Source organism: Xyrauchen texanus, chromosome 6 (genome assembly GCF_025860055.1).
Source record: "Xyrauchen texanus isolate HMW12.3.18 chromosome 6, RBS_HiC_50CHRs, whole genome shotgun sequence".
Classification (NCBI taxonomy): Eukaryota; Metazoa; Chordata; class Actinopteri; order Cypriniformes; family Catostomidae; genus Xyrauchen; species Xyrauchen texanus.
The window spans coordinates 48,995,827-49,007,931 of NC_068281.1; the positions used below are offsets into that span (position 1 = coordinate 48,995,827).

The window sequence follows — 12,105 nt, forward strand, 5'->3', positions numbered from 1 at the left end:
ACGTTTATTGCAAAATATTCAGATATAAACAAACAAGTAATTTGCTGTTAGCTACAAAGATCTTTTGGCTACGATTTTCTGATTGGTGGATCTTTCTCTTCAGGATTCACAGGTAGTGTAGTTCTTCACCAGAAATTCTGCTAATTAAACACAATTTTTAAAACATGTTGAAGTTGAAATAACAGACAGATGGCTTCAAGAGAAGGCCTTTGATTAACAACCTCAGAGTTCACTTTTAAGGTTTATAATTTATTGTTAAAAATTAATTTGCCCATAGAAAAAATTTATGGGATTTTTTTATGTCCAGAAATAGACTGTTGTGCTCTATTGTGTTGTTCTTAACCACAATCACTGCTGATCTACATACGCGTACTGTGTTCTTTCAGCGAGGCAAGGACCTGAAGATTGATAGGAATGATGCAGGTGACTTGTTTTTCAGATGGGTTCAGGACAAGTACGCAAGAGTATGATATCCCATAGTCAGTGTATTGGACCGTGTGAACTGACTGAATAGGAACATGTGAATATAGCAGAAGATGTTGGTTAGCCGTTGACCGCTGTTGTTGAATTGGTGTGTTTTTCTGAATAATGTTCTGTTGACTATATGACAAATGTTTACAGATGTTTATTGAAGTTTCTCTCTGTTGTTTCCTGATGTCCGTTATGTTGCAGTGGTACCTCTCCTGCTCATGTTCTGTCTTTGTGGTGGCATGGCATCTGCAGTAGATTTCAAGAGCATTCCTTTTGATGCTAAAGAGCATCTCATCCTATATAACACTGAAGGACAGGGAGAGGACAAGGTATGTAATGCTACAAGCTAGATGTTTTTACTGTAAAATCTGGGCTCATATTCACAAAGAATTTTATCTTACCACTAGTAGTTCTCTTAAGAGTTCCTAGCTAAGAATTTTTGCTTAAAACATGTTCACAAAACTGCAAAGACCAAGTTTTACCAAATAAACATTAAGGTAAGTGTAAGGTGGAGTTGACCTTATTGCTTTGGATGTCGTCACATTCTATGAGTGCTTTGATATACAGGGAAGCACTATTTGTCAGCAAATTCATTATAGATAGTGGGAAGTGTATATTATTATATTTATTTATTAATTTATTACTGGCTTTTAGAAAACTACATGCATAAGATAGGTATGGATAATACAGAACCCACATCAAAGAAAAGAGAGGGAAGAAGCATGTTTATTTACTGTATATATGGAAACACATAATTTAAGGAAATTTGGAGGTTGCATCAACGTAAAAGGGGGCATGGGAATTGGGAACAAATGTTTCTACATCAATGTGGCATTTCCTTTGTTTTTGCAAAATATGGTAAAATGTGGGAAACTTTAGTACTTTCTTCAAGACTGTATTCACCCAAAAAATATTAGGACTAAAAGTAGCTCAAAACAGAAATTTAGGAGAAAATATTAAAAATGATGGGCATGTCGCTTCAAATTTTAGGACTAGTCAGATTTTCATGTAAGATTAATTCATGGAGCATTTTAACAAAAAAAAAAAATACTTCCTAAACCCATGACAATTTAAAAGTTGACATGAGGACTCCTAAATCCCTAAGATTAAATTAGACTCCTAAATCCCTAAGATCTCGCTTCCTGGGGTGGCCCTCGCAGGGTAAACTTTCTTCCTGTATCATAAATGTTCCATTGAAACTTGAGCAAGATCTGCTGAAATCAAAGTTTTCATACAAATTAAATAGCATGTAATGTTTCAACTGACTTTATGCATTGTTGCTGGCATTACAGAGCTCTAATTAAGATCTTTATTATGGGACAAGAACATTCTGACATCTTTGAGGAAGGCATAATGTGACTGAATCCAGCATATTCACACTGAGATATTCGAACTGCAAGTAGTCCTACTATACTGGTAATAGAAATCTTAAGTGTGTTTTCAATATTGTAAACTTAGTTAGGGATGCATTTACCTCTCCCACTAACCGAAACAGCCCAATTATATGGAGATAAAGGTTTTTAGCAATATACAGGAATAAGAGAACCTAGCCTACCATTTAAGTGTCAAGTTAATGTAGCCAGTGTAGGATAAATCAATATTCATTTTGTATACATACAAAACATCACATCAAACGATTTTGCTGTGTATGATTACAATTACCCAGACCGAATGAACCAATTAGCTGTAGCTGATGTTTGTCGCTTAGAGTCTGCAATCTCTGATCTTTACTGAGATGAAAGTACCACCATTTCTCACTCTCTTCGATAGATTGCTAAATCAAAATAAATGACACATTGATGTGGAAAAATGCTTGCCGGCATGCTTTTTTTTTTCACTTTAATGGTGATGCTACCTCCAAATTTCCTTTTTAAATAAGTTAAAGGTGCACTCATTAACTACTAAAGACATGAATTATAATTTTGCAATATATGTAGAAAATCATGGCCACTCACATTAAAATGAAGACTCAAGTCATATCAGTAACCTTTTAAAAGCCGTTTTATTCTACATGGAGAGGGTCCGCACACGGGAGCTACCATGTTAGAATCACATGACCATCAGAATACCACTAGCTTAATCTGAGTAACCGTCCTGTTATTTGACACTTTCACTCATTGATTAAAATAAATATGGCTGATTGTGAATAGTGAATTTCTACAATGGCATCTGAAACGAAAACTGTTGATTTTAAATGATGCAGTGTAAATCCAAGATGACACAAACAGAAAAGTTACTTAGTGCACCTTTAAGCAAGAAGCAACAACCTTCCTTTGTCTTTTCTTTTGTGTGGGTTCTGTATTAACATAGCTATTTTATGCTTGTAGCAAAGAGAGAGAGGTCCATAGATTAAAATAAAACTGATGTGCTACTGTAGGTTTAAATGGCTTTTTTATGGCAAATACGCACACACAGTTGTGACGACAGTACTGAGCACATCAAAGCCAAATCAAAGCCAAATTCCGGACATGTTCAGGAAAAAGAGGACATATAATTAGGCACCCTTATACCCTATTACTGTACCGTGGCCCACATGTGGTACTGTATACTAGCACCTAGTTTTTCAAAGTTGTTTGCAGGAAGATTGTTACAATCATCTTTGAGAACTAGCCACAGTTCTTTTACTGTATGTATTTAATTGCCTTTCTGAAAGTCTCAATTGCTTCTGTCTCTTAATGAAATCCCAGACTAACTCATTGTTGAGATTCTGGCTCTGTGATCTGTTGCAGGACTCCTAGTTGGTTCTTCTGTTCTATTGCAAAAGGAATTTTTGGAAACACAAAATTGATATTTCCTATCGACACACTAAGCAGAATATATAAAAACAACCATCATAAGACATGTTTTTGTGAAACATCTATAGATATTTGCACAGTATTTTATATTAAAAAGAATACGAATAGATGTAGCAGAATCTCACTCAAATCAAGAGTTCATTGTTTTCCCACACATGCAAGGTGACATTAGATTAGTCATAAGTAATTGTTGGCAGTATTTATTCAGTAAATAAAAGTATTTTAAAAGACTAATAAAAGTCTTTTCTTTCTCAGATAAACTCCATCAGAATAGATCAAGGAATTACAATAAAAAGATGAATGGAAATTCCCACCCTTCAGACCAACAAATCACATTTAATAATCACCAACCATAAAATATTATGGTTCATTCTCTTTTTAAGTGTTCTGAGAGGTACTTTGTTTGTGAAAAGCACAACTCTTCCCTGCTTACGGTTGCAACAGTTAAAAGATAGAAAATAACTTGCCACTGAACATATCCAGAAATGCCAGTGAGTGATCAGAAAGCCACAAGATAAGCACAGCACAAATAACAAATTACATCACTAGAGTACATTTTTAAGTGAGTTATGAACTCGGAAGCATTTTTTTTTTCTCAGATAAAGATTCAATCAGACAAATGGAATTTGGGAGTATATCAAGGAAATACAATAAAAAAGATTAAAGGAATTTCCCATCCTCCAGACCAACACCACCAACACAGCACATTTAATCACCACCCATAAAATCAGCAATGCATTGTCTTTTTAAGTTTTCTGAAAGGTACTTTGCATTGTGAAAAGAAATACTTCCTGCTCACAGGATCTCAGTTTTGATCTCCGTAACAAATTTAGTAACATAAATGAGACCAAAAATTATTACTCAAGAAAGAAATAAGTCAGAAGTTTGCAATGCAGTCTACAAACCAGCTTCAGATGATGGACCAATTGTCACATGTTCCCAGGCCCAAAATTACTGTAACTTGTGGTGGAAATTTTGGATTAAAGTTTTGGTATGAATAAAAACTCTTACACATAAGGATTTTCTTTCTCCAGTTTATTCAAAGAGCTCTGTGGAGTGTCTCTGTGTTCCAACATACACAATATTGATACTCATGCATTTTGCTTAAACAAGGTAGCCTTTTTTATGGGTTCAAATACATTCTCTTTCCTTGTATAGTATGAGATAGCATTTTCCCTTAAACTATACTCTTAAGACATAAAGATCGTTCATTTACTCTTCCTGTTGTTTAAAACTAGAAGTCTCTCTCTCTCCTTCCTGACTCACTTAGACACACACACACACACACACACACACACACACACACACACACACACACACACACACACACACACAGACAACATCTACTTCCTCTCATTCTTCTCGAACCTTCTGTATTTATAATGCTATAATAAAATGTCAACTTAAGGAGAACATGTGTGTTACGTTTATAAGTAATAATTAATGCATAGTTTATAATGAAGGCTTCATTAATGCCAGAAAATGTCCACCCTTTTTGCCTCAACTGGGTGAATTGAGATCATTTACCAACCTTAAAGTTTTCTGACTGGCCATAACAGTGTGTTTACTGTTGTTTTGATTTAAAGGAGGCCTATTATGCTCCTTTTTACAAGGTGTAATATACAGCCGTGGCCAAAAGTATTAAAAGCAGTTACATAAATTTTGTGTTTTGCAAAGTTTGCTGCTTCAGTATTTGTAGATTATTTTTTCACATGTTTCTATGGTATACTGAAAAACAATGATAAGCATTTCATAAGTTTTAAAGGCTTTTATTGGCAAAAACATTAAATATATGCAAAGAGTCAATATTTACAGTGTTGACCCTTGTTCTTCATAACCTCTGCGATTCGCTCTGGCATGCTGGATATCTGCTTCTGGGCCAAATCCTGACTGATGGCTATCCATTCTTGCCTTATTAGTGCTCTGAGTTGATCACAATTTGTGGGGTTCTGCTTGTCCACTCGCCTTTTTGAGGATTGACTACAGATTCTTTATGGGATTAAGATCCGGGCAGTTGCCTGGCCACGGATCCTAAATTTCAATGTATTGATCTCTGAGCCACTTCATTATTACTCTTGTCTTGTGACATGGTGCTCCATTATGCTGGAAAATGCACGGATCATCGCCAAATTACTCCTGGATTGTTGGGAATAGTTGCTCTTGCAGGACGTTTTGACACCATTCTTTATTCATGGCAGTGTTTTTGGGCAGAATTGTGAGAGAGCTCACTCCCTTGGATGAAAAGCAACCCCACACATGGATGGTCTCAGGATGCTTCACTGTTGGCACAACACAGGACCCATGGTAGCGTTCTTCTTCGGACTATCGATTTTCCATGTCCCAAACAGTTGGAAGGGGGCTTCATCAGAGAAAATAACTTTTCAACAGATTTCTGCTGTCGAATCCTTGTAATTCCTGCAGAATTTCAGTCTATCCTTGATGTTTTCCTTGGAGAGAAGTGGCTTCTTTGCTGCCCTTCTTGACAGCAGGCCATTGTCCAAAGGTCTTTGCCTCACTGTGTGTGCAGATGCACTTACACTAACCTTCTGCCAATATTGAGCAACTCTGCACTGGTGGTGACAGAGATTCCATAGCTGACTCCTCAAGAGGAGATGGTCATGGCGCTTGCTGGACACTCTGTGACGTCCTGAAGCCTTCTTCACTGCAGGTGAACCTCTCTCCTTGAAGTTCTTGATGATCTGGTAAATGGTTCTTTCAGGTGCAATATTCTTTGCAGCAATTGTCTTGCATGTGAGGCCATTTTGATACAAATCGATGATGACTGCATGTTTTTATTTAGAGGTAGCCATTGCTAACAAGAACACAATGATTGGAAGTGCTTCTTCCCTCCTTTTATAGCAATCAGTCTGCTCTTATAATCCAATCAGAATGATAGAGTGATTTCACCTGACTAGTACTCGTTCACACTTTCCCAGGTGCTGCTGATATGATTATTGAAATGATGTTAGCTGGTAATTTTTTGCCAGGGACAAATTTGGGTTTTTGTGATAAAGTTCCGTCTTTTGGCCAATTAAGCTTTTTGCAATTATTTAAAGTGCATCACTCTGCACAATAATCTAGAAACAATGTGAATCAACACCACAACAACTGAAGCAGAAAACTTTGCGAAACACAAAATTTATGTCACTGCCAATACTTTTGGCCATGGCTGTAAGTCTCCGGTGCCCCGAGAATGTGTCTGTGAAGTAGATACTTATATCTTGAGGATATAAAGCTGGAACACGAACAGTTGGTACTGATCCATGATTGAGTATCACATCACACAACTCATTCACAAAGCAGTCTGGTATAAAATTATTTGCACAAGCATACACATATTTCTGTATGATTTGGGGCACATTTCCTTCAACAAAAACAAAACAAACAAAACTTGTCCACTGCGTCTTCAGTAGCTCTGATGTCGGGATTACATGAAGACTCTTATGTTCAATTTTACAGCCAACAACAGAACACTTATGATGCTTTCGAAGCTGAGAAATAATTCGCTCCTGCGCAGAAAAAATGGTGGAATGTGTGTAGATCACTCAGGGTAGGATCTATGATGATAGGGTGGAGTCTGTCACCAGTCGTGGGTGAGGCCTGCTCTAACGTGACGTCACTTTAGAGCAGAAACGAAAACCATTCATTTTGACACGCTGTTTTTGATTTATAGAAATATAAGAAAGAGGAGTTGGTGGACTTTTAACATTGTAGGGTGGTGGTGTACCCACACTGCCGAATCACATTTATTTTACAAACACCATGTAAAAGTGAATTTTGCATAATAGGTCCCATTTAAAAAAAAAAGAAAATATTTTTTTTTCATTATTGCAACGGGATTATTGTTGTTTAATTTATTATTCGTTGGCAGCATTGTGATAATTGTTATTTGTTTTTCCTTGCATATTTGTGCCAAACAGTGTTTGCAGCTCTCTGTGTCTCATTCAAGAGCAAGTCTCCATATTTTAGTGAAACTACACCTATCACAAAAACACACATTGTGATTTTGTTCCTTGTATTTTTGTGTTGCTGCCTTAAAACAAGGAATATTCCACATACATGTAACATGTTAATTTGTTAGTTTGTAGTTTGAATGTGTTTGACTTGAATCGCTCACATGAGCAAAGGTCAGACTATCTTTCTTAGTTCAATTTAAACCATGTATTATGCTGCAGTTCCTTATAAAGGTACTGGCAAGTATCAGTACCGGCATCTATCAGGCAGTGTAAGGAGAAATAACCCTGTGAAGTGTCCTTCTGCAGTGAACAGTGTTGTACTCTGCCCACAGGAGATGGCCCTGTTACAGATGTCTAAAAATTCAGATCACCTCAAGCACAGTAAAGTGGACACTGTGACTGAAGCACAAAAATGGACTGATGGAGCAGATGGTGCTGCAGGAGCACTGGACTCCCATCGGTCCTCTTTCTACTGGTATGACCTGCAAGGTAAAGCACACCATCATGCGCATCAGCAGAATGGGATGTATATATATACACAAGGAAAAGACGAACACGTGAAGGGGAGCTTTGAAGGGCACAACGCATATGAGGGGCTCACACTATCTGATGCTTTCTTTGCCAGCTACTATTCTCAAGTAAGTATCAGTTTCATACAACTGAAGAACTTGTACATTCAATGAGTTTTGGTTAATTAAATTTTTTTTACACACAGACATGAATAGCATTTTTTAGAAATATGATGAAAATTATGTGTACATTAGATTGCAGTCATATCAGGAACCCAATAAAAGCTTAACTAAATTTAACATCGAGCGGGTCGCCCCCTCATGAATGCTGCCATGTTGACAGCACATGACATGTTACTACCACTAAGAATGACAATTATAGTAACATGTATACTTTATAAAGCTCTTTTGGCCAATGCTCAAAAATAAAAGTACATGAAAACATAAGCAAAAAAAACAATATAACAACAACACAATATACTTATTGCAATGGAGCCCAAGTCAACCGTATATTCCAGAGTGATTGTATGGATCAGCAGGAGTGTGAGTCACTAGACAGTCTAAACAGAATGAGGGCAAGTAAAAAGATAAAATGTTGAAACAAGAGGTACCTGCCGGAGTGATGAAACCGCTACGGCCTACAGTTCTCACAGCGCGGCTCACGGATAAACGGCGCAACTTCAAAAATGCAAACGCAAGCACACAGCGGTGTTCAGCCACAAGAGAGCTCACCTGTCAGGCTAGCCAGTCACAGTCCTGAGCACTGAGAAAAAAAACTAAGTAAAAAAATAAATAATAAAAATAAATAAATAAATAAATATCTTTAGTGTCAAGTGGCAAAACGTAGTAATCAAACTTCCAGTATCTAGTAGTGATGCATGTCCGTGAATGAATCGGTCTTTTTGAACAAATCTTTTAAGTAGGGCTGTCAATCGATTAACATTTTTAATCGAATTAATTACATGGTGTCCCGATTAATTAATCGTGATTAATCGCATATAAAAATATTTGCTGAGAAACCCCCTCATATAACAATAATTCAATACGTAATCATGAAATTACACATAGTTATCTTTAAATATTTTTATTTATATATATATATATATATATATATATATATATATATATATATATATATATATATATATAATAAAAAAATATTCAGATAATTAAAATGCATTATATTCTTGTAGCAGAAGAGTTAATAATTGTTAAAACAATATAACAGCGGCTTTAGAATACAATGTATTTTTTACTACCATATTATTGATCATAAGTTAATCATTGGCATACAGTTCACAGCAATCCATTTCACAAGTGAATTTGTCAGTCAGTTGGAGATTTATTAGGAGGGCTTGTTTAAGGGCCCGTCAATGTACATTTTTTTTTTTTTTTGGAAACAAGCCAGGTGTATACATAGACCACAATACTACAGATATATTTTACAATAATGCCAAGACATTATATGCATTACATAGTGCAATGTTTTTCAATACTTTGGAGTTGTTGGAGGTACAAAGAGTATTTAAATAATATACTGTATATAAAAAACAAAATCTCCAAAATACTACAGCGTGGGCACATTCCCAAAAAAGGTGAGGGGCAGGGACACGAGGGAGAGATAACTTACTATTAATGTACTAGGTGAATAAATATTGATTTTATATTAGATGTATTTTTGCAGTGTTGTTAAATGTTAATGACGGTGCTGTGAACGTCCCTCAGTTCTACGATAGGCCTACAAACTAATTTTAACAGCACAGACCTACTCAATGTAAATATAATGAAGTGAAAATAATAATCTAATCGTTAAAAAGCACATTTCCAAATAAGCACATAAATTCCATTATTAAAGACTAGAAAAATGTAATGCGTTCTTACCGGTTTAGTGCATCTTGAATTAAATTTTTTTGTCTGATCTGGCTGCTTCGAGTAGGGCCTTCTCATTCATTATGACAGTAGAACTCCTGGCAGGTGTAGGTGTTCACTTTCACCAGGAGTTCACTTTTGATGAGGTCCACAGATGCTCAGTTCCTTGTCTCGGTCCACGCAGCGGTCATCAGTAAAAACACCCTCTCCACGAACGCGTTGGTTTCAGGAAAGCTCAAAGCCAAAGATATCAGAGCTGTCATGTTTGGGGCACTGAACTGCTTCAGCTGAGCTGTCCGTGAAACTTCGGTGGCATAACCTGCACTGTCCTTTTTTAGGGTCACCTGTAACTGGTTTTAACCATGTATATATTTTCTCCAATTCTTTATTATACGAACAAAGACACTTTCTCTTCTCGGGAGCTCCGGATAGACCCATTTTTCCCCAGTGCAAGAAAAAAAAAGGCGCACGTGTTTTCTTATTAACAATTTTTTATAGTGATTTTGTAATTAAAGGACGATGAAATAAATTGATGCCGAAATAATAATTAAGATAAAAAATTATACAGACAAAATTTTAATGCGGGACACCGCTTATGACTTGTGGGACAAAGCTTCCAATTTCGGGACTCTCCCGCAAAATGCGGGACAGGTGGTCACCCTACCATACGACCTGCGTCAGACATGCTTGTCTCGGGTGTGTTGCGTCATACAAATTAAATTTTTAGGTCACTGTGTCAAGTTAAATATAGTTTAATACTCAATCTTTAAACACATATTGAGATCCCTTAGTTTGCTTTTGAACCTTTAGTAATGCATATCTGTGTTGTTTTCTTCACTGTATAAACTGTGTTGCTCACACAGCTGAAATTTCACTTACTGCCCTCTGGAGTATACAGGTGGTACTACAAGCATGCGATTTAATACGTTAATTATTTTAACGCATTATTTTTTTTTATAATTAATCGCGCGTTATTAACGCGTTAACTCGACAGCCCTGCTTTTAAGTGAACAAACTGTTCTTGTTCACCTCCATACACTAACTCATATTTCTCGTTCACAAAAATTTTTTGGTGGCTTTACGTGCCTGTAAAGACTCACTATAGCGTGAACCAATAGCATTTGAGTGCGGAATGTGAAGGAACATGTCATGGTTTTCACCTGCAGAAGGAATAAACCCCTTTATGACTCCTACACACTACACAATTTTCAAAGACGTCGGATCGTTTTCAAATTACATGACGAATCGGCGACAGGGGTGAAAACATTACAAAATATTTCACTATTGATTCAATATCCAACGACTCTGCCTGGACTCCAAATTACATTTCACAACAGATTACATGCGAGAAGTGATACGAGATACGAAAACAAATGTTTGATTATATGTTATGCATTTCAGAATATGATGTGTATGTATTTTAATCATATATTTTATTGGTTACAATATGAAAAAATATCTCCTACTGAAAAATCTACCTATTTGCTTACCTGACTGTCCAAGAGAATTGGCAATTACGTACAATTTATTGACAGAGACACACAATAGACCTCAACCATTAACAGAAAAACCTTAATAATGGTGACAATCAACAAACCTGGGGATGGTTCACCCAAAAAAGAAAAATTGTCTTTTTTTTCATCGGTAGAACCCAAATTAAGATTTTTAGAAGAATATTTCAGCTCTGTAGGTCCATACAATGCAAGTGAATAGATGTCAAAATTTAGAAGCTCCAAAATCCACATAAAGGTGTAGGGCTCACAGTTTAGAAGCGGGTTTGGTTATTAGCAATAATTAAGAAGTATCATAGATAATCATTAATTATTAAAATCAATAGAACATTGATTTGAATCAATGTTAGCTTTTTTAATCCTTTAAATCAACAATCATCAAATTTAACAGAATATGAATTATTATCAAAGATAATAATTAATTATTAAAATGAATAGAATACTAATTAGGATTAATGTAGACGGGGCACCACCCTGGAATCAGGGACTAATAACCAGACCGTATAACAGTCTCAATGTTAGATTGTTCTCTTAGGAAAATTGATGTCCGTAGATCATCAAGATTAAAAAAGGAACAACGAAGGGGTGAATTCGAGCACTGGCATCCCCTGCCAGCCTTTGACACATGTGTATGCAAAATAAACCAAAATACTTCTGTTTTAATTATAACAAAGTTTATTGAAAATATAATATCAATTAATAATCAATACAATGCAGTCAATAAACTTCTGTCATTCAACGACAAACTAAACAGTGAGACGGTGTGTGTGTGTGTGTGTGTGTGTGTGTGTGTGTGTGTGTGTGTGTGAGTGACGCGTTCGATTCCGACTCGGTTCCTTGAGGCTTGAGTACTGACTGGAGGCCGTTCTCTCGCTCTGTTGGCGGGCGGCTGCTGATTCTCGACGGCTGGTGGAGAAATCAGCGACGTTAACTTGACTGAAGAGGAAAGGGAATCCTTCTTTCTTCACTTCTGTAGGCAAACGGATGAAGATGC

At 36.3% G+C, this 12,105-nt stretch overlaps 1 protein-coding gene across 2 annotated transcripts in view; it reads left to right on the forward strand.

Annotated features, from left to right (window-relative positions):
* dsg2l (desmoglein 2 like) overlaps positions 1–12,105 on the forward strand; it is an 84,824-nt gene that overhangs the window by 61,243 nt on the left and 11,476 nt on the right. For both annotated transcript variants that reach the window (XM_052127891.1, XM_052127890.1), the window contains 2 exons: positions 673–800; positions 7,555–7,860. In XM_052127891.1, the coding sequence (XP_051983851.1) occupies positions 673–800; positions 7,555–7,860 (434 nt within the window). The remainder of the gene's footprint in view (positions 1–672; positions 801–7,554; positions 7,861–12,105) is intronic.